The 20,956-nt window shown below is 51.0% G+C and overlaps 9 protein-coding genes across 9 annotated transcripts; 3 read left to right on the top strand and 6 right to left on the bottom strand.

Moving 5' to 3' along the window:
- Positions 1–1,043: 1,043 nt before the first annotated feature.
- Positions 1,044–1,775, bottom strand: VTN49DRAFT_4629 (uncharacterized protein; the record flags this gene model as incomplete). The annotated part of the gene is made up of 3 exons (XM_069412596.1): positions 1,044–1,198; positions 1,264–1,333; positions 1,701–1,775. 3 exons carry the CDS (start codon positions 1,773–1,775, stop codon positions 1,044–1,046), a joined length of 300 nt encoding a protein of 99 aa, XP_069267824.1.
- Positions 1,776–4,361: 2,586 nt separating this feature from the next.
- Positions 4,362–4,881, top strand: VTN49DRAFT_4628 (uncharacterized protein; the record flags this gene model as incomplete). Its single annotated transcript, XM_069412595.1, has 2 exons — positions 4,362–4,436; positions 4,504–4,881. 2 exons carry the CDS (start codon positions 4,362–4,364, stop codon positions 4,879–4,881), a joined length of 453 nt encoding a protein of 150 aa, XP_069267823.1.
- A 1,448-nt stretch (positions 4,882–6,329) lies between these two features.
- VTN49DRAFT_4627 (uncharacterized protein) lies at positions 6,330–9,005 on the bottom strand (the record flags this gene model as incomplete). The annotated part of the gene is made up of 4 exons (XM_069412594.1): positions 6,330–7,852; positions 7,913–8,456; positions 8,512–8,657; positions 8,714–9,005. The coding sequence occupies 4 exons, from the start codon at positions 9,003–9,005 to the stop codon at positions 6,330–6,332; spliced, it is 2,505 nt and encodes an 834-aa protein (XP_069267822.1).
- Positions 9,006–10,679: 1,674 nt separating this feature from the next.
- On the bottom strand, positions 10,680–11,035 carry VTN49DRAFT_4626 (uncharacterized protein; the record flags this gene model as incomplete). The annotated part of the gene is made up of 2 exons (XM_069412593.1): positions 10,680–10,937; positions 10,985–11,035. The coding sequence occupies 2 exons, from the start codon at positions 11,033–11,035 to the stop codon at positions 10,680–10,682; spliced, it is 309 nt and encodes a 102-aa protein (XP_069267821.1).
- Positions 11,036–11,179: 144 nt separating this feature from the next.
- VTN49DRAFT_4625 (uncharacterized protein) lies at positions 11,180–12,600 on the bottom strand (the record flags this gene model as incomplete). Its single annotated transcript, XM_069412592.1, has 4 exons — positions 11,180–11,493; positions 11,554–12,375; positions 12,442–12,511; positions 12,565–12,600. The coding sequence occupies 4 exons, from the start codon at positions 12,598–12,600 to the stop codon at positions 11,180–11,182; spliced, it is 1,242 nt and encodes a 413-aa protein (XP_069267820.1).
- A 1,498-nt stretch (positions 12,601–14,098) lies between these two features.
- VTN49DRAFT_4624 (uncharacterized protein) lies at positions 14,099–14,662 on the top strand (the record flags this gene model as incomplete). The annotated part of the gene is made up of 3 exons (XM_069412591.1): positions 14,099–14,257; positions 14,316–14,581; positions 14,641–14,662. 3 exons carry the CDS (start codon positions 14,099–14,101, stop codon positions 14,660–14,662), a joined length of 447 nt encoding a protein of 148 aa, XP_069267819.1.
- A 368-nt stretch (positions 14,663–15,030) lies between these two features.
- Positions 15,031–16,279, bottom strand: VTN49DRAFT_4623 (uncharacterized protein; the record flags this gene model as incomplete). Its single annotated transcript, XM_069412590.1, has 4 exons — positions 15,031–15,101; positions 15,150–16,073; positions 16,139–16,180; positions 16,231–16,279. The coding sequence occupies 4 exons, from the start codon at positions 16,277–16,279 to the stop codon at positions 15,031–15,033; spliced, it is 1,086 nt and encodes a 361-aa protein (XP_069267818.1).
- Positions 16,280–16,481: 202 nt separating this feature from the next.
- On the bottom strand, positions 16,482–18,058 carry VTN49DRAFT_4622 (uncharacterized protein; the record flags this gene model as incomplete). The annotated part of the gene is made up of 3 exons (XM_069412589.1): positions 16,482–16,872; positions 16,922–17,578; positions 17,628–18,058. 3 exons carry the CDS (start codon positions 18,056–18,058, stop codon positions 16,482–16,484), a joined length of 1,479 nt encoding a protein of 492 aa, XP_069267817.1.
- A 280-nt stretch (positions 18,059–18,338) lies between these two features.
- On the top strand, positions 18,339–19,483 carry VTN49DRAFT_4621 (60S ribosomal protein uL10; the record flags this gene model as incomplete). Its single annotated transcript, XM_069412588.1, has 4 exons — positions 18,339–18,512; positions 18,572–18,641; positions 18,729–19,403; positions 19,461–19,483. 4 exons carry the CDS (start codon positions 18,339–18,341, stop codon positions 19,481–19,483), a joined length of 942 nt encoding a protein of 313 aa, XP_069267816.1.
- Between the last annotated feature and the right edge of the window lie 1,473 nt (positions 19,484–20,956).

Genomic DNA, 20,956 nt, shown 5'->3' with positions numbered 1-20,956 from the left:
ACTGGATGGACATACTTGCATGCACCTCTAATGCTGTACTTGAGAGCAACGGTATACGATCCTCATCTGGTTGCTTTTGTATTTATCTATTTGACGTAATGAATGATGCACTGCTTGTTGATGTCTTTTATTGTTCGACTCATCTGCATTGACACATGTTGTTCATGTTTTGACCGCTGATACCTGGAACCAGAGGCATTCTGAGTCCTGTCTGGCAAGCATGAGACTCTTGAATTGAACTGTTGTTTTCCACTCATCTATGCAGTGAAGATTTCTCTGCCATACCATCCGAGTCACTTGCGTACATTACAGTATCTACAAAGATACAACCAAACTATCTTTTGATCAATCAAGATAACAAGATCTGGAACTACCTAAGTAATCTTACCTCGCAAAGATTGGCAGGAGAGTTTCAAACTCTTTTTCCCGGAAACAGCAATGAAGTCATGATGAAAAGACAAAGGTAAGCAGTTCTTGCGCATTAGCAGGGCGGAATCCGCCAGGCATCGAGACAGACTTTCGTTAATATCCAACGAAAATGATTTTCAGTCCTCTGTGCATTATCCAGGATGAAATATGAAGAGGTGACATGACTCTCAATATCCGGCTATGATTCCGAAATTCCAGTTACTCCGGCGCACTGGGCCACTAGAAGCAGTCAAGACATCCATCAGAATGGGCTGCCATCATTTTCTCTGATGAGAAATCATACAGGTAGCTTAGTAGAGACTTTTTCAACTGATAGAGGTTTCGTTTTAGTGCTGGTCCACGCCATGTGGATGTCTAACGTGAGGGAACCGCCTCAACCGGCGTTGCGCACTCTTGTTTGAAAGCGTCGGGCCATATCGTAGAGAGCCGACTCTCTGTTTCTTTAAGCCTGGAATACGGCCCATTGAGTAACTGACAGTCTCCTCAGCGGCGGAGATCATCCGCGTGAGCGACATAATCGTCAGGGAGTCGCCTTTTTTTCCCATCTACCATGTACTTATACGGCAGCGGGGAAATACCATCTTTATCGACCGATCTTCGGACACGATAGGGCATCAAGAGGGCGGCCCGGAAAACATGTTCTCGACCTTGAAGCACGAGTTCATGTCCGTGCCCCTCAGCATAACATTGCGCGAATTGCCATTATCATCTGGTTCAACCCAGATCCCTCGGGCAATGCTTCCAGTGTTCCCCTTGTTGCCGAACTTCCCTACCTTAAAAGTGCGAACAGTGTTTAAATTTCCCGAAACAGCCGCTGCTGCCCTTCATACATACTGTATAAGGATGTCTCGATCCCGGCTGGCTTTTCTGTTGGTGCAAGGCCGAGTTCGTTTAGACGGGCAGCCTGTTCTTTTTGGTAATGGACTCCCGCGGGTCAAAGCCAGCAAGATCTGGGGACAGAACCCACTGTCCGTTCCCTTGTTGATCTGGCAGTAAATCCTCTGGTAAATCTGCGCCCCATGGTAAGTTTGATGCCTGGCAACAGTTGCGACGACATTGTAGGTAGCCACGAATGGCGCCGACCACGACACATACTTCCAAGCGTTGTCTTGCTCTATTTTTCCAAAAGGTAGCTCCCAGTCGACATACTAGAAGCTGGAAATCTTCCAATTTATCAGGCGGCTGGATTTGGACCTATGTCCGTACGGAATAGGAAAAGGTCTGATGCCTTCAAGGTACCATAATATGGGCTCGGGTGAGACAAAACCTACCGAGTCAAATTTGGAACGCTCGTCACGCTGATTGGAGAGGCTGGACAGTTGCAAGTACCAGTGCCACAGGCCCATGACGCAGTATCACCTGAAGTGGCGCTTTGGAAACCGCTCCGCGAATCCAAACTCCTGCCCGCAAATTGTTGTGTACACTGTATTCTCAAGGTTCATCAGACCTAATTGTCGATGAAGATCTTTCGCTCAGGGTTTGCCGGAAGGGGTATCATGTGTACGTTATTGAACGCGAATTCCAACGGGCCATGTATATTCACGTCCCTACAGAGCAAAGGTCGAGAACAGAGTTCCCAGTGTCTCGGGACTGTCCACCGCCATAGTAGCGCCTCTCCTTATCTTGCCCAGGCTGATTAGCTGCGTTCCCCCTATTTTGGAACTGTTCGCGGCGACTGCGACGCCTGTTCTAGCTGCCTCAACGACTATTTTGCCAGGCTGATTGCCTGCGCCTCGACGGTCACCAGTTAGATTCGTTAGAACGGCGTCCTTGGGGACCTCCTATCCTTATCGATTAAGAGCGTTCGAGTAACTGTTAGCCCTGGACGGCCAAGGTAAACGAAGCCCTCCAGAAAATAGCGAGTCGTGGAAGATTTGGTGAAGGAGAGCGAGGACAAATGGCGCGACTATTATGAGTCATGTAGAGGGCGGCAAAGGACTCGTGGGAGAGGAAAAGGGGGAGTTGGTCAGATGTCTGACCAGGGCACCCATGCTCTGCGGGGTTGATAAAAGCAGCCATGCTTGACGATGACAGGCCGGCACTCTTTGATATTGTGTATCCATGGTATGTGTCTTGCAGCGCGGCCCGTCTCGACCGACGTGCGTGTTCACGAAGTTCCGGAAGATTGTTGATCCACCGCTGGCTGGCTTTGCCGCTTGCTCTTCTTGGAGACTTGTCGGAACTTGACGAATGCTGTCCTGCATCATCCCTGGATAAGCTCGATTGCAGCCCAATGGAACCAAAAGGGAAATTGCCGATGATGTTCGGTCAAGACATAGTGAAAGACGGACAACTGACGAGAGAAAGTTGTACTTGAGAATATTGAACCGCGCTCTGCCCCTTCTTCAGTCTCCTCTGATGATGCACAAAACTGTGAGAGGCACCATGATTTTTGCAGAACGGCCTATATGGCTGAACTTTCTGATAGATAGGAGTTCCGCGTGGCATTTGTATGACATGCAATCATCGTCAATTGAAATTTGTAGAAGCTGATCTGCCGTTCTATTTGGAATAGACGGTCCCAACGCGGCTGTATCGTCGATGCCGAACACAACAGCGTGAAGGGCTTGCGTTGTATATTCTACAGCTTCATTTGATTCTATGAGCTCGGACGATGGCCAAAAAAAGTAGGTTGCGGATGTGTCAGGCAGGCATCGATTTTCAGGTCACCCATTGGTCCAAATACCAGGTATTCTCATCCCTATGAAAAGTGAGACAACATGATCTTCAATATTTGAATACCAAACTCTGAGATTCCAGTCGTTCCGGAGCGCAAGCGGTAAAAACCTCTATCAGGATCGGCTTCCACCATTCTCGAATAATCGTACGGGCCCGCAGCTAAAGTATACTTGACATGTTCCGGGTAGCAACCACTGCACTCTCAGTCTGCAATACCTGTGATATTCCGTTTTTGACGAGGATATTCCGTGAACAGAGGCCTCTATACGTGAGAACAGGTTTGATGGACTCGTCTTTGCAATTCTGCAAGGCTACTCTCCCACTTATGCCTTGCAGATGCGCTCTTCTCGCGTGAAAAATACCATTCATCAAACGCGGCCTCTGAGCCGAAGCGCCCATGGGCTTTGTCTCGAAACCTTGGAGTGGATTGCAGACACCTTGGGGCGATTGACACGTCCAATGTTTCGTTGGTGCACGACCTGGAGTGCTTGAGCTGGTGCGCGAGCTGCTCTTTAATCGACGAGGGGTGTTCTTCATTCACTGTGGGTGACACCACGTTCAGTGTGCTACCTGGAACGAAATCAGTGATCATTGCAATCCGGCGGTTTACGAGTTAGCGGCATCCCCAGACAGCAGGTGCCAAGAGGTTCTCGGAACGCTTAGGACATCATGTCCGCTTTTGACTCCTGGAAGTAGCCGAGCGGTTCGGTATATTATAGCGACTGGCTGTTTGTCTGATGGATTATGACTCTTGATGACAAGTCTGCGGAAGAAGTCGTATTGCTTGCATCCGGAGGGTTCGTCCAAAGTGTCGTCTAGAGTCTGGAGATTTGCCGTCATTCCCAGTCCCAGCCTTTAAGTCGTCGATTCAACCTTGTCCTGACGTCCGAACTTTGTTGCAACAATATCCATGAAAGAGTCAAACGTTATTATCTCAAGGGAAGGAACAGATATCTGCATGCTGGATCATGAAGGGGAAATGAAAGCAATTATATAGTTGTTCCTGAACTTTCCGTTTTACTTTCGAGTTAGGGCTTTAGGTTACCTAAGTTACCCGTTATACTTGTATATCCCCTTGTGTTACTAGCTCGTATCGGAACAATGAATTTCCGCCCACTCTGGCAAACGGTCCTGGAATCAACTGGACTGAAGCTTCCAATCAATCAGGACAGTGTACAACACCATCCCAAGAGCACGGGGCCGAGCGCACCACAAGGATCTCTATTTGTATCAACGGTTCTCAGAGCGAAGCAATGCCGCGAACGAAACAAGAAATCTCGAACCTTATTCACCCGCTGGTTCCGGAGTCGGTCCAGCACAACACTCGGGTAAGACCCTCCTTTCTCCCCTTCCTGTCCGCAATTAGACCAGCTCAGCTGATACTTGATGTAAAAGGTTCTCTCAAGGATACGATCTCTGACTGCATTCCTCCTCGGCGCATCAGCCGGAATCCTCGGTCTCCAATCTACCGCAGGATTCATCTACTATCTCGTCGGCACGCTCTTTGTCTCCGTCCTGATCCACCTCTTCCTTATCCGCGGCGGACACGGTGCAGGTGCGGGTGCGTATTTTCCAGGCGCAAACGGAGAGATTGAAGGGATTGATCAGCGCGGATTAATCGGGTTTGGGCTTCCTGCGGGAGCTGGCCAGAGGGGTGTGGTGCGCAGGAAGGGTGCGTGGAGGGATGTTTGGTTGGGAGGGGATGTGTTTGGAGTGCAGGCGTTGAGTGGGTTTGTGTTGGGCTGGGCTGCGGTAGGAGGGTTGTTGCGGTGATGACAATGATGTGACTCTTCCATGGGATTGTTTTTTTGGGCATGGCATACAGTACATAGATGGTGTAATGAACACTTCTGCATGTGTTTTAGGTATTATTCTCGTGCTAAGCTAATTCTGGGCTGCGGGATCAGCCTTTTGTTTATTTGCGAGGGGAACAAAGTTTAGACGCCGCCTGAATTCTGGTATTTAAGAGCCTGCAGACTGCCGGGACCTAGGAGGATGGGCTGAATGCCCAGTCGATGGCATCCTGTGTGTCTACATATAGTCCCATTGTCATGTCACCCCCTGAAATGATCGTCTTTAGAGCCCATCAGGCCGGCAATGGTCTCTTTAGGTGAATTAAGGGCCAATCGGCGAAGAAAGAAAAAGGGCGCCTGTGCAAGAAATGAAACTACACTGTTGCGTTCATATTCATTGCTATAGATGCCCAGTTTCCAGACCGGGTAATATATATCCGCCGCCAGTGGAAGCATACTCCATACATCCTGTTACATTACTCATCGGCCATAGGTGGTCGTTAGCCAACCCATCGGACAAATTTAGAGGTAACTAAGCTGAAGGACAAATGGGATGGATACGACAGCAATGCCAACTTCTCGCTTGTACTATCCAGTCTCACGTCAGAATGCAAACTACTTTCACAGTTTACGCGCGAGATTTACAAGAAATATCCACCCATGAAACATAGAACTGGTAGACCCTAATCCAGTCCAGAAAGTAATTGCTCGTAGGTATTTTTTCTCCTTCATATTGAATATTGTAATGAGGAAACGGCCACGCCATGCTGGAATGTTGTTTATAAAATGCGGACCTTCGCAATCATAGTGAGAAAAATGTATCTCGAGTTAGTCGTGTCCTGCTCGCAATTGACGAGAGTGACTGCATTCATACATACTATATTGGCTTAGTAGGTATTCGAATTCCTTGCAATCTTTACACTTTTTTGAGTGGGATCTTGTTGCCACGTCCAGCTGCCGAGTATCCAATCTGCATATGAGGCATGCTGACGTGCAAGATTCACTTGTACAGGTACAACGCTGCCAGAAAATAGCCAAGTTCAGGCGGGCCATCTCAAACCAGCCCAACCTCGACTCGGTTAGGGCAGATAAGCTCATCCAATCGGAGAGCATTATTTCAGATCAAGATCTACCAAGCTTTTGAGATCTGCTTGGCATCTTGGCAGATCTGGACCCACTTAGGTTATGCAAGGGCTCTCATTAACGATCAAATCAACTCTCATTACAATACAGTCGATCAGAGTACTCCGTGCTCCACAGTCTTAAACAAATCCAACCTATATACCTCTGTCTATTGATATCTGAGCAACCAACTGGATATAAGCGAAAGTATATATAAACCCAAATCATAATGACCAATTCAACTCCGAAGGCAACCGAATGAACCCGAAAATCTCCGACCATAGTATGAACCAAGAAAGTTAGAAATCATTGAGAAATATCCTTGTTCGACAGGCTTTCCGCCTCCTGAACGCCAGCAATCGCGGCCTGCACCGCGCTCGTGAGATCCACGTGGAAGTAGGGAAGATTGATGCCTGACACGACGGCATAGCGCCGTTTCTGGCTGTTGTCGTAGACTTTGCTCGACGCCAACTGATGGTGCAAGTCGGACTCGTCGACGCTGCTGCTGCTGCTCGTCTCCTGCTCGGTGGCCTGATGTCCTTGCTCGAGATCCTCGCTCTTGAGCTTGTCCGTCTTCGGCTTGCGCTGCTGGCCGGAAATCTCTGAGGCACGCTCACCACCGATTTCTGCCACGCTGAAGATCGGCTTCCAGGGCTGGAAACCGTTGGACGGCGCAGGGGTCGGGTAGCCAAAACCGGCAGACGCCAGAGCGCGCTTGGTCCAGCGGTTGTTGATATTAGCAAAGTGCCATTGCACTGCAATGGGCGCCGCGTACGCATCGAGCTGGTTGCGCACGTCGATCAAAGTCTGCACGGACGTCACATCGACGTTGTTCACGGACGAAAAGTCGAGAATCACTGCCCGCAGGCACGGCAGATGCTCACGGCTTTCCTCTTTCTTGCCTCGTCGCGGACCAGGGTTGTTCCATGGCCGATCCCCGAGCCGCGGCCAGGATTCCAGGTTGGTCCGGCGTGTTTCTTTGAAGATCCGCTCGACCAGGTAATCAGTCTCGTGATTGGCGTTAGGATAGACAAAGCCTTCGGAGAATCGATAGATGAAGACACCCGGGTAAGGATGCTCCACGGAGATTTGCGGATTCGACCCGTCGTGGTGACTAACAGGCAAGAACACATTACGGTATGCCTCATCGGGGTTCTCGGAGATCGGCTTCGGCTGAACCGTAGTGGAGCCAAACGACCCATACTTGCCGTCGCGCCCCAGCAGATGGTCACCGATCACAGAGTGAACTTTGACCCTGCCCAGGAACTCGCCCCGAGACTTGACAGTGCGCCACAGGAACAGGAACAGCGAAACGCAAATCGTTGTGTAGATGCCATTCTCGATCGACGAGAAGATGGTGACCAGCACACCAGCGAAGAAGATCAGGACCTCCAGTGGATTCACGCGCCAAAACTGATACACCGTATTCGGCGGCGTGATCAAGTCCCCGACGGCGTGAATGATGACTGCCGAAAGTGACGAATTAGGGATGTAGAAGAAGACGGCGGGCAAAGCATAGGTGGCGAGGAGAACGACAACAGCGGTAATTACACCAGCGAACGGTGTCCGGACGCCAGCCTTCGACTTGATGGCCGTCCGCGAGAAGGATCCTGTGGCCGGGTATCCACCGAGGAACGGGCCCAGCAGGTTGGTCACGCCAATCGCCACCAGTTCCTGAGACGGGTCGATAACATAGTTGTTCACTCGGCCAAAAGACTTGGAGATGGCAATGTGTTCAATGAGCAGCACGATAACAGCCGGAGGCAACTCGCTTGCAAAAGCAGAGATGATCTTAGTGTTGATCTCTGGAACGCCCGCAGCCGTAAAACCTGTACATCGTCGTCAGCATGTGGACAACCGACTTCATACATCTCACGATATATTCCTACCTCTGGGCACTTCTCCGAGGATTTTGAAGCGGGGGTTATCGCGACGATGCAGATTGACTGCAGCACTGATCATGGTGTAGAAAAGAATGGTAAAAGCCGTGCGCAAGGTCGAGATGAAGAAAAAGGTCTTCGCCCGGTGCGGGTGCTTTTTAGCACCGTACGAGCACGCACTTCGGATGCCGTATAGCATAAACAGCGCTGTCAAGCCCATGGCAGAATCGATCTTCGCTGTGGGCAAGTATTTGAGAGTGTTGATGATGACCCGATAGGTTGCCCCACGGGTGCTAAAATCTGCGCTCTCTCCTAGCAAGGATTTCACTTGGCCAGTAGCGATGCTGATGGCCGAGCCGGTCATGAAAGCTGAAATGGCCGTCAGGGGAATGAAATCGACAATGAAGCCCCATCGAATAAGACCGAAAAAGGTGACAATGGCACCACATATAACCGCCAATGCCGACGCAATGACCGGGGCGGGGATTTCCGGATGGGCTTCCCGGACTTTGATGACGACGTTACCCGTCAGAGTCGACATGACAGCCACAGGCTGCGCTCGTTAGCAAAGGTTCGGTGGAGAAAAAAAAATTCGGAGCGCAACTTACGCCGATGGTGATATCTTTGGACGTGGCGAAGAACCAGTAGATCAAGACACCCATAAAGGATGAATACAATCCATACTGCGGCTCCAGCTCCGCCAGCTTCGCATAGGCCATACTCTGAGGAACAACAACGGCGCCAACGGTGATACCTATGAGTGGATCAGATCAGCATGCATTCATTGCACAAGAGGACGGCGAACCATACCGGCAACCAAGTCGCCAATGGCCCATTGAAGATTGTATCTGGTAATCCACTTCAGGAAGGGCAGCAAATTGACAAAATACTGGATGACATCCTTCCATGTGGGGACCAGGTCCAGCAACCACTCCAGACTGGTCGGCTCCGGCTCGATGTAGGTCTCTGCAGTGTTGGATGAGGCTGACTCCCCGCGTGTCACAGAATCAGATCCAACCCCTAGGGGGTCGCGGTAGGCAAGTTTGATCCCCAGGATCTTGGCCAGAAAATGGCCCGTTTTGGTCCATTTGTCTTCAGCCATGTTTGGATGTTCAGGGGAGTTATGCACTCGACGAAGACACAACACTCAAGAGGCTGGAATCAGCGCACAGCTGCGCGAGTTGAGGTTGCACGGGGTAGGATCAGCAAGGTAGATATACTGCAGAGTACTGCAGAGAGGGGGTGGCCAGAGCAGGCCCGTGCAATTTGCTCAGGAAGAAGAAACGAACATGTCTGGTGCAGCGGCTGCAGCGCGGAAAATAATATTATTGATATTATTGAAACGGCAAAAAAAGCTCAAGGCAAAAAGAATAGAGAGCCGAATGAAGCTTTTTTTTTCTCAAGAGAAAAAATGGGGGATATGCCACCACTACTGCTGGTGATGTCGTGATTGACGGAGGTAGCGCTTTAACACGCCCCACTACCACGGCTCTGTCAAAAGAATATTAGATTGAATAGTCGGCGAGCATGGATAGTGATAGGCCCGTCTTGTTCCCCGTTGATTAGTTAGTCTCGTTGCAACTTGAAGAAGGGATGGACCCTAATAGAGCATCGTGGCGGACCGCCGATCAGGCGTGCCGGAGCCGCGACTGGCGAGATCAGATTATGAACTCACAAGCGACGAGACAAAACTGGCCGAGGTCCAGGGCGGGCTTTTCAGCCTCTGGGGCTCCTGGAGCGGTCTGTCGAATCGTCGACTGGTTGAAGCTCCCGTCGATTGTGTATGTGAATGCCGCATGCACCAAACTACCAATCTCTCTGCCCGCCATAAATCTTATTCATGTTAAACTGCGGACGAGCACGAGAGCTTTTCCCAGCATGGGCCGTGCGCATGACGCTGCATACTTGCTGGTTCTGCCCAACGAGTGTACGGGTCGCGAGTCGTCCGTGATTCTTGAGTGGCCCAAGCCGGACGAAGTTGGAACCATGCAATGCGATCAGGGATTTCCCTGGAGCTTGGGAATAGCAGACGGAGTCGGGCTGCTGCAGGACATTATCTGATTAGCTGCGGCTACAGCCCCGTGCGTCAGTCCGCTCCCGCAATGGGAGCCAGGGACTTTGGATGGCCCAATCGGGGCGGACCCTGAAGGCGTGATCTCTCTCCGCCATGATGCAAATGGGTCCGCCAAGCTGCCGGACTGAGCCTTTCCGGCGGAATTGGTGCAAATAGTGCAAACAGGCCAAGGATGACTCATCAAATGCGCGTACCTTACATAACAGGAAATGCCAGTTGGCCAGTCCAGTCTGCGGAGTTCAAAGTAGCTGGGAGCCAGATCTGATCGTTTCAAACTTTCCTCTGTGCAGAAAGCTGTGCGATTGGATCTCTGACGTCACCCGCAGATCGAACTGGAGCTCCTGACCTGGTGTTTTACCTCCTGCAGCGGCCAGCGAGCTGTGCTCGTGCACTCGGTTGCTGAGCGATCCGGTTGGCCATAGCAGTCCACTCGACGGAGAGTTTTTTGATGATGGTTTTCATTCGATTTTCAGGAAAATCAAGAGATGAGCAGTATTCAGAACGGATTTGTCATTCATTACTGATGGACTCGAGAAGGTACACTGTTGTCGCCGGCGTTAGGACTATACTGTATACATACACCGAGAATTAGAAAGCGTAGTAGAACTCGAAATCAACGCACTCTAATTCGCAAACAAATGCAACAACAAACGCCATAGGAATACGAACGTGATGCATAGTAAACCAAGGCAATATGGAAAATCAATCCCAGCCCGATCCAGATCTCCTTGCGGACATCAAAAGATCAAATGCAGTGCAAGGAAAACAAACAGGCAAAACATAACTACACGGAAAGAGCATGAGCACACAATGCAAGCCTGCAGCCATCAAGTAACGAAAGAAAACGTCACTTTGCGATACAGTCTTGTAAAACCGGCAGATGCGCGCCCGTCGCCCAGTCCGCCATTCCCGCACTGGAACCTCGGTACTCAAGCTCATTCCCATCAATTCTATCCGCGCCTGATATAAATTGGCAGAAACGAATTAAAAGAAAAAGTCATGGTCACATCGAGCTCATCATGATAGGGCTCTCGAAACTGCCACCTCAACCGGAGCATTCATGAAATCCGGTCGAAACACCGACGCCCAGGACGTGAACGTGGGCAGTCGGCAGGCCGCTCCATCATGAGAAAACAAAAAAAATGGGTATCAAGGAACTGGCCGGCCACTTCCACGAGAAACACCATCGCACAAAATCACATTTACTGCGAGGCGCACTGCACCCGTTCGCCGTGGGGTGGCACATGGTCCTCGTCGTCTTCGTCGTAACTGTTGCCAGCGTGCTGTGCGCGAGCATGCTGGTTCGGGTCGACATCCTCCAGCTCGAAGTCCTCGACCATGCAGTCCTGCGGTGGCAGCGGCTGCTGCGGGCGAGGCGGCAGTACCTGCTCCAGAAGGTGGACATTCCGCAGCTCGTGACCCTTCGGGAACTTGATGTCGAACTGGATGTAGAGGTCACCGAACTGATGATGGCGGTACGACGGCATACCCTGTCCTTTGATCACCTTGATGGCACCTGGAAAGGAAACTGTTAGCACACATTCCAGGACGATAGGAAGAAACGGGTCACACTTACCAGGCGTGATCGTCTCGCCAGGGGGAATGTTAACCGACAGCCACCGGTCATCCAGGTGCTCAATGCTGATCGTGCCACCGGCCAAAGCCGTGAGGAGGTCAATCTCAGCATGGTAGAAGAGATCATCGTCCTTGCGCTGGAATCGCTCGTGCGGCTTCTGCTCAATTTCGAACACCACATCACCGGGGAGGACGCCGGGGAGCTGGTCACCCTCGCCTCGGAACTCGATCTTGTGGCCGTTCTTTACGCCGCGGTCGACGTGGACGTGCAGGACTTTGCGCTCGACGGTCGTCTTCTTTCCATTGCAACGCTTGCAGCGATCCTTTTCCCGGATCATCTCACCCTCACCCTGGCAGTCAGGGCAGACTGTCTGGAACCGCTGGATCATCGGACCCATCTGCCGCATCATTGTCTTCATACCGGAACCACCGCAGCCAGGGCATTGGCGCACGGCACCCTCTTTTCCACCACGACCGTTACATGCCGGGCAGATGACCGATTTCTGCAGGGCCAACTTGGAAACCTTGCCTCGGTAGATATCCTCCAGGCTGACCTTGTGCACATGGTGGATTGTCCGAGCCTTCTTGGGACCCTGATCCCGCATACCACCGAACATGCCACCGAACGGACCACCACCACCGCCGAAGAACTGAGCGAAGAGGTCCTCTGCACTCATGCCGCCGGCTGCGGCACCACCGCCTTCTAGACCTTCCTCACCATATTGGTCGTAGATTTGTCGCTTTTGGGGATCGGACAGAATCTCATAGGCACGGGAGAGTTCCTTGAATTTTTCGGCAGCGTCCGGGTTATCCTTGTTCTTGTCTGTAACGGCATTGTTAGCACTAGATGTCCGTGACGCGCGTTTAGAAGTGGGAGGGGTTGACCTACCTGGATGGTACTTGAGAGCGCCTTTCTTATATGCGGTTTTTAATTGGGACTCCGAGGCAGTGGGAGGGACCTAAAAAACCGTCAGCACTGATTCAGTGCCAAAGAATATGATCCTGTACATACTCCCAAAATGTCGTAAAGTTTTGTGTCCTTGACCATCGTGATTCAGTCTATGCGAAGAAAAATGGATGAGAAACAGAGTCGCAGACCCGGCGTCGGCGACAAAGAAGTATTATTTCTATTTCAGGCCGCGGAAGACAGCAGTCCACACAAACGGAAGACTAGGGGTGCGATTTCACTCTGAAGCGCGAATTTCCTGTCAGGAATCCGGAGAGAATGCGACTCAGAAGAAAAGGAAGAGACTGTCTCCAAGTACTAGGAGAGATCTGACCTTTTTTTCTGAACCCGAAAAAAATAGTTAAAGCCGCAGATGAGAGCTGTGGAACAGGAGGGAAGAAACAGAGCTTTGTAATGGAATCTGTAATACCGTTTCAGGTACCAAGCAGCTGGGCTGCGGTGTTTTCTTTACGAAGATTGGTGGCGGCGAGAAGAAAATACGCCAAGCTTCTGTCCTGTGACGAACCACAACGGGGAAAAAAATACGAAGCGCCCGCGATGGGGTAGAAACGCGTCGGGAATCACAAAGGAAAGGGCGGAAAGAAAGAGAACAGTCTGGAAGAACAGACACCACCCAAATCTAAACAACGAGGATATTCAGCTAGTGATTGCCAGACTCCCTTTTGTCACTCTGAATACGCAATCCTCCTCCAGTCATACCGCAAATGCCTCCCTGATGACCGAACAATACAGAGAGAGAGCGCTTCTGGTTCGTTCCATGGAGTCCCGGAGGATTCGATCAGATTCGTCGCCTTTCGAAAATTCCTCCCGTGCGTTTCTATGGAGCTTAGTCAGCCCACCGCCCCTTCGCCAGGAAATTCCATGACCAGAACCACGCCGTAACCCCGAGGAGAGTCCAGTGGCTGCCACTGAATTTGATGCCTGATCGCCGACTTCCAATCGATCGTTTCTTCCCTGGAATGATCCACGGGATTCTGGAGAGAAGCCTGTTGGTGCCTTGGCGGAGAACGGAATCGGCCGAGGTAGATGCACCAGCCACAGCGTGGCGGTGGCTGCTTATCGCGATAAGAATGCTACGATAAGCGATAATCCACGGTCGAAAGCCGGTGGCTTCCGGTGCCTTGTCCGTTGAGTCGTTGACGTTGCCACGACCCCTCTTTGCCACGACTCCACGGGATCTTATCTTGCATCGATCCGATGGAGAGGTCGACTGGAGGGCTCTCAGGGGCAGCTGACTGGTCGATGATAATCGAGCTGCCAGGGTCAGAATTCAATCGACTGCAAGTCTGCAGGAGACCGACGACTGTCATGCACATAGCAGGGCAGTGTAGTAATCTTCATCCTTGCTGCATTAATTAGATGCTTGTACTCCGTATTATACATGCGCACTGCTGCTCGTGTTGATTCTTTTCTAGAAGGCCATCAACGGAGACTTTCCCGAATTACCGCATAATTTCGGAAGTTTGAGGCACTGCCTGCTAGCTGCTAGAACCTAGTAATAGCCGAAGTGGCCATCTCATCCATCCATTCTTCAACTCGATCAGCATAGAAAACTAAAATAATATTGTCTCTCACCAGCATGGAGTCCGATCCCGGGTTTATTGCTGCCTTGGAAGAAGCCCGTCAAGGAGCCGCGGAGGGCGGCGTGCCCATTGGCGCCTGCCTGGTGTCGAAGGACGGCAAGATTTTAGGTCGAGGACATAACATGCGCCATCAAAAGGGTAGTCCGACTCTACATGTAAGCTTACCTCCATCCTACATGAGTCTCGAGTAGCGTAGCGTAGCTAAGTATCCAGGCTGAAATTTCCGCTCTGGAGAACTCTGGCCGTCTACCAGCTTCGGCATACGCGGGTGCAACCATGTACACGACGCTATCTCCCTGCGATATGTGCACAGGTGCATGTGTCCTGTACAAGGTCAAGCGGGTGGTAATCGGAGAGAATGTGAATTTCGTTGGGGGCGAGCAGTATCTCCAGAACCGGGGGATTGAGGTGGTGGTATTGCAGAATCGGGAGTGTATTGAGCTGATGAGGAAGTTCATTCAGGAGAAGCCTGCATTGTGGTATGTTTTCCCAGATTCTCATCGTCCTATACTGGATTCATCCATTAACGGTTCTGTAGGAATGAGGATATTGCTGTCTAACTACCCTTGGAGATTTGAGCTACGTGAAGCTTGGACTAGGAATTCCCATGCATTTCTTTGCAAAATCAATGGCGGGTCCACAGGCACAGGTCCAGTAGTTTTGGGTTTCTGGCGACATCACTTGCGATATAGTGTGCCTTGCTGTCATAATGGTTGAGGATCAGTCATGGGCTTACGGTGAACCGATGGCAACCGCGACCATCAAGTTCTCAATCGTGAACGGGGCTGTCAACGCACCGGGCTCTTCAACATCAACCATTTACATCAGCATGAGAAGTTGGGGATGAAGAAGAGGAAGCAAAGGATGACTGTATAGACGAGTTGCTCTCTATTGTATTGTACAGTCACGTAACAATAATCTCGAAGGCCTATTGAGTCAACCGATGAATCTCCTCAAAGAAGAACTTGAGAGTATCCGGATCCACAAACGGCGTAACACCTATTCAAGTCAGCAGCAGCATGGGGCAGCAACATGCTTTCCTCGTACCATGACCCAGATTTGCAATCCAGCCCTTCTTATCGCTCCAGAACCCCTTCACCATTGTCTCGACTGTTTTGGTAATAGCAGCCCGGTCGCCATACAAGACCCCTGGGTCGGCATTGCCTTGCAAGGTCACACGGCCTCGCGCGATTTGCTTTGCTTCGGCCGGATCGTGCAGCCAATCTAACCCGACCACATTATATCCACTATCGCAGAGCTCGTCCAAGGCAAACCATGCCCCTTTGGCGAAGACAGTCATCGGTACGGGCTCCAACCCAAGTTCCTGCAGCCGCTGGGGTAGATTCGCCGAGATATGCCGCAGATACGGCAGACCGAAATCGGCGAAGGCCGCAGGTGACAACTCTCCCGCCCATGAATCGAACACCTGTACCAACTGCGCACCGGCGGCAACCTGCAACGCAAGAAAATCGACGCAGATGTCTGCAATTTTTTGGAGCAGAGCTTTTGTCGCGTCGGGATATTTATATATCCACGTCTTAGACTGGACAAAGAGCTTGGTTCCGCCGCCTTCTACCATGTAGCAGAAGAGAGTCCACGGTGCACCGCAGAATCCAATCAGAGGGACCCGACCCGCGAGTTTGGTCCTAGTCAGCGTGATAGCCTTGGCGACATAGTCCAGCTCTGCCTTCACGTCGACTTGCTTCTGCATGATCTTCTCGTACTGCCCGTCGTTGGGGGACTTCAATGGCTCAGGGAAGGAGGGACCTTTTTTGTCGACCATTTCCACCGTCATACCCATAGCCTGAGGAATAACCAAAATATCGGAGAAGATAATAGCAGCGTCGATGAGGCCCGCATACCGCTCGACAGGCTGCAAGGTCAATGTCGACGCAATTTCCGGCGAACGGCAGCACTCGAAAAAGTCCCGGTCTCCTTTGGCATCGTGGTATTCTGGAAGGTATCGACCAGCTGAAAACAAATCAGCAAATATGCTCAATCTAAGGGGAAAACGGCTGAGTGGCCTGATGTCATACCTTGTCTCATCACCCATATGGGCGGACGATCGACGGTTTCACCTGCAGAGCAAAGTCAGACATTGACACGGTTAGATCTCGGAAATAACAACCTCGTGCCGCCCGAAGCAGGCGGTCATTTTTTAAAGGCTCAAATTGCATGATGACGGTGAATTGTTTCTGAAAATGGCACAGAGATCGGATCTTGCGATGACATCTGATGCGGAACGAAATGGACAAGGCGGGGTGCTTGATTAGGGCAAAGCCCTAATCTAATCTAATCAATCGCCGATGATCCGAATCCTCTTAGCTACTTCTACAGTGCACAAGCAGACAAAAATCCATTGATTCTAGCTTGGGCCGTTCAATTTTTCTTTCGTAGGTTTTCTAGACCGTATAATGTCTCCTTAAGTGCTTTCTTCTCCTTGTCCGACAATTGACCGGACGGTACGATCTCCTCAGTTCCCTGGGCAGTGATCTTTTGACTGATATGGGAGCCCTTCGAGGACGGTCTTAGGACCAAGCTGTCATTTTGTAGCTCAATCTCAAGTACTTCTACGAATGGCTGTATGTCCTCACGTGCGGGTTGGTTGGGTTCTGTCGACTGAGGCTCGTTCACGCCGTCAACAGCAATCCATAATAGGTCATCTTTCCCCGTAGAAGAAACGTCGAGAACGTTCCCCGACAAATGAGCCGACGGTTGGAAAACAAATTCGCCGTTAGCTTTCAAGATCAGAGCTCGGAGTTCGGAATATCTGCAATGATTAGGACATAGAATTCACATAAAAAGATGCCGACACTTACCCTTCCAGGGCGAAAACAATAGCCGCATGCGAATCTTGCACTCCCGCGATTTCCCATATGCCCCGAACAGCAACTTCTTTCTCTTGAGTTATCGGAGCTTTTTGCAGGAGTTGACCAGATTTCCAGTCCCAGATAAGCAGAAAGTTGTCTCCACCGCCGGACACCAGAAACCTCGGGAGCGACTTCGGCACACACAGGCTGCTAACGAACGAAGTATGTCCGAGGCAGTACGTTTCGATGATATGTGTCTGCGGTGGCCCGCGAGACACGCGAATGTGTTCGTCGCGATCTGCCGTAAGAATCCATTCGCGGTACCCGCTAGGGGAAGCCTGGGATGGTAGACTGACTGCCGTCACGGCTGTAAGCATGGACACATGCCCCAGTAGCATGTCATATTGATACTGCTTTTCGGCCGGAGGGTCAGGATTGGAGGATTTTTGGCGCAGTTGTTGCTGCAAGGCGTTCAAGTTACGTTTCGAGTGAACTGTGGTAGAAGTCGCCGCCAGGCGAAGTGGTCCGGTTGTTATGACAGGTTGACTGCGAACGGAGTCCGTGGGTATCAGTGGCAGAGCAAAGACGTCACCGAACTTGTCACCGCAATAAATCGTCTGTCCATCGACGGACATTGACAACGCACATGGACGCTTCGGCATGATCCTGCCGCACATAAGCATGGCATTAAAATCGTTCGGGCCATCCACACTACCTTTGACTCAACTGTGTTAAAGTTCCATTGGCACTCAATTCAAAAACCCGAACGCATTTGTCTTCGGCCGTCACCGCAATCACATGCGATCCGTCCGACGTGGCAATCAATAGAGGAATTGTCGACCATGAACTGCTCGAGCTGGAGTTTTTCTGGTCATTGTCGTGAGATCCAGTAGCGTCACTATCGGTAGACAGTGACAGCTTCCGCTTCTTTTCCGGGGGCTCCTCGCCTTGATCGTTACCCGCTACGGCTGCCGATTGAGCTCTATCAGAGATGCCATCGGACGGCCAGATAGAGAGCAGATCGCCATTTTCTGCGGAAAAGCAGTATATCCTGGCGCCGGCGGCCGCAACTATCAAGTTCGATCTACCTGATGTTGAGCGGCACACGTATTGAATGCACTGGAACGGATACTGCGCGACCGCCATCTGGGAGTTTCGCGATCAGTTCAAACTTCTACAAGAGCTCTCATGCGAACTTCGTCAAGAGGCTTTGCATCTCATAGCGGAGGTGAAATCGCGCAATATGATTGGTCGAGGCTAACCCCAGTTCGGGTTAGTTAGGCGAGCCACAGAATTTCCTAAATCGCACACGTCCAAATTGAATTCCTCTCCTCAATCCCGTCAATCTCTCTGAGAAATTCATTGTCGACTTCTGATTTTTCACACTTGCCCTTAAATATCCTATCTTCAATTCCAATAAGAAGACATGGGGGGCAAGTCCGAGTCTAAGGCCGCTTACTTCGAGAAGCTCAAGGGCCTCCTTGAGGAATACAAGACCATTTTCATTGTCTCGGTCGACAATGTCAGCTCTCAGCAGCTGCACGAGATCCGGATGAGCCTCCGGGGCCAGGCGGTGGTCCTCATGGGCAAGAACACCATGGTATGAATGCGTGTTTCAGGACATTTGAGGATAGGAAATTGCTAACTAAGAGAATATAGATCCGCCGGGCTATTAAGGGCTTCCTCAGCGAGCATCCGGAGTACGAACGCCTTCTGCCTCACATCAAGGGTTAGTTGACAAGTGCCGCCAAGCTCGGAACCAAAAATACCAGGAGAAGAGAAAAGAAGCACAATGCTGACCGTGGCGGTCTTGTAGGCAACGTTGGCTTCGTCTTCACCAATGATGACCTGAAGGAAGTCCGCACCAAGATTCTGTCCAACCGAATTGCCGCTCCGGCTCGTGCTGGTGCCATTGCGCCCGTCGATGTGCACGTCCCGGCCGGCAACACCGGTATGGAACCGGGCAAGACGTCGTTCTTCCAGGCCCTGGGTATCCCCACCAAGATCTCTCGTGGTACTATTGAAATCACGCAGGATCTGAAGCTGGTGGAGCAGGGTGCCAAGGTCGGTCCCTCGGAGGCGACGCTGCTCAACATGCTGAACATCTCTCCCTTCACCTATGGTATGTCCATTACCCAGGTGTACGACGATGGTCAGACCTTCAGCGCCGATGTCCTGGACATTGATGATGAGCAGCTGCTCAAGTCGCTGAGCGGTGCCATCAACACCATTGCCTCGATCTCCCTGGCGGTCAACTACCCGACGGTGCCGTCGGTTATGCACTCTGTCATCAACTCCTACAAGAAGGTCCTTGCAGTGGCCATCCAGACCGAGTACAGCTGGCCTGAGATCGAGGAGCTCAAGGACCGCATTGCCAACCCAGAGGCTTATGCGGCTGCTGCTGCGCCAGCGGCGGAAGCTGCTCCGGCTGGCGGTGCTGCGGAAGCGGCCAAGAAAGAGGAGGAGGAAGAGTCTGAGAGCAGCGAAGGAGGTGAGTGCCATACCCGCCATAACCGTATCTCCCACGTCGCCAGCTAACACTATATAGGATTCGGTGGTCTGTTCGACTGAGCGTAGAGCACGGTCGGCGACAATCCTGCTACGGGCTATGACTACGACATGTACTAGAACGAACATGCTAGTGATAGAAAAATCGAATCCGCCTCTTCTTCCAAATTCTATCCTTTGCTGCTTATCGTCGCAGGTCCGATCTCACTTTCTTATCCACACAAATCCACGGCAATAGGTAGGTTCTCCATTCCCTTTTCTTCCTGCCCCATTCCCACACCTTGCGGATGATTACGACTTTTTAACCCCAAGTCTCTTTCTCTCATAGCCTGGGGGTTAGGGATGATGAAGATGAACCAAATGCAACAACACTCTAATTTTTTTATGACGCAACACATTATCACTACCTCGTTTCGTGTGTTCATGAACTTGGTTCGGAGGCAAGTGCTGACGATGTGAATATCAATAGGTTTTAGTCATAAGCCTAGCCACGCTTCGTTGTATGGTGCTGTGGTGTTGTATAAGCGCATGTACTCATATTGACAGACGAAATTATATGAATGCAATGAATGAAAAAGGTTCAGTATTTCGCTGCGGATTGACTAGAAATGGCACCCTACGTACTGTATCGTCTCCTGCCGTAGCGCTTTGCCACTTAACGTTATCTATCACCTCAGCAGAATGAAACATCTTCGGACACTCTGTCCATTTATGCGGAGGGCCTCTAGTACCCAGGCTGGAGACGTCCACAAGGACGCTGATGTGAAAGTAATGCTCTTCGAAACATGCTGCCATTTGGGCGCCTTGCTGATTTCTCGTGTACAGCGTCGGCTTTGGAGGATACCTACGATGAGCTGGGCGACCAGCCGGATTAAGAACACGTTCAACGAGTCCTCCGGCGTCACGAACTTGAGCAAGGACTTTGAAATGAGCCCAGGTCTCCGATACCGTGTACGAGCAGATGAGATCTAACTTACACAGATGCCGAGCTGCCCACCTCGTTGTCTGCGCAGTCAGTCGACGGCGACCGAATCTGCAACCAAAGCGACCGTGTGCTTCCATTCTAGTTTATTCAAACCCTAATCCGACACCCTAATAATTATTTTTGGGTTGTTCTATGCTCTGGAACCTCTTTCACCAACCATCATCGTTTTCCTGGCCTGTTCAGTATACTTGCCTGCTTTCATGGGGCAATTCCAAACCACTCGATGTAATTTTTTTTTGTTGTTATTTCTTTCATGGCCAATGGCCGAAAGTCTCCATCGGTGATGGTTTCCAACTTGAGCCATTTGCCGTCTGAACAGCTCGCCAAAACAAGAGGTCTCAGTCTGCAGATACGGTGTATGGCGAACAGGACTTGCCGAGGGCTTTACGGGCCACTAAAGGCGCGAGAAGAAGACGGAGAGAGAAGGATACTCTACACTACTTTTTGCTTATGTACCTTCTAACAAGGTGATATTTGTGCCTTGGTCGATATCGCGCTACTAATTTCGAAGGCCACCAGGTTTCATGATAAGAAATTATGTTCAGAGAACT

This window comes from Thermomyces lanuginosus (genome assembly GCF_041956635.1).
Source record: "Thermomyces lanuginosus strain ATCC 200065 unplaced genomic scaffold VTN49scaffold_31, whole genome shotgun sequence".
NCBI lineage: Eukaryota > Fungi > Ascomycota > Eurotiomycetes > Eurotiales > Trichocomaceae > Thermomyces > Thermomyces lanuginosus.
This window is presented reverse-complemented; position numbering and strand designations above follow the sequence as displayed.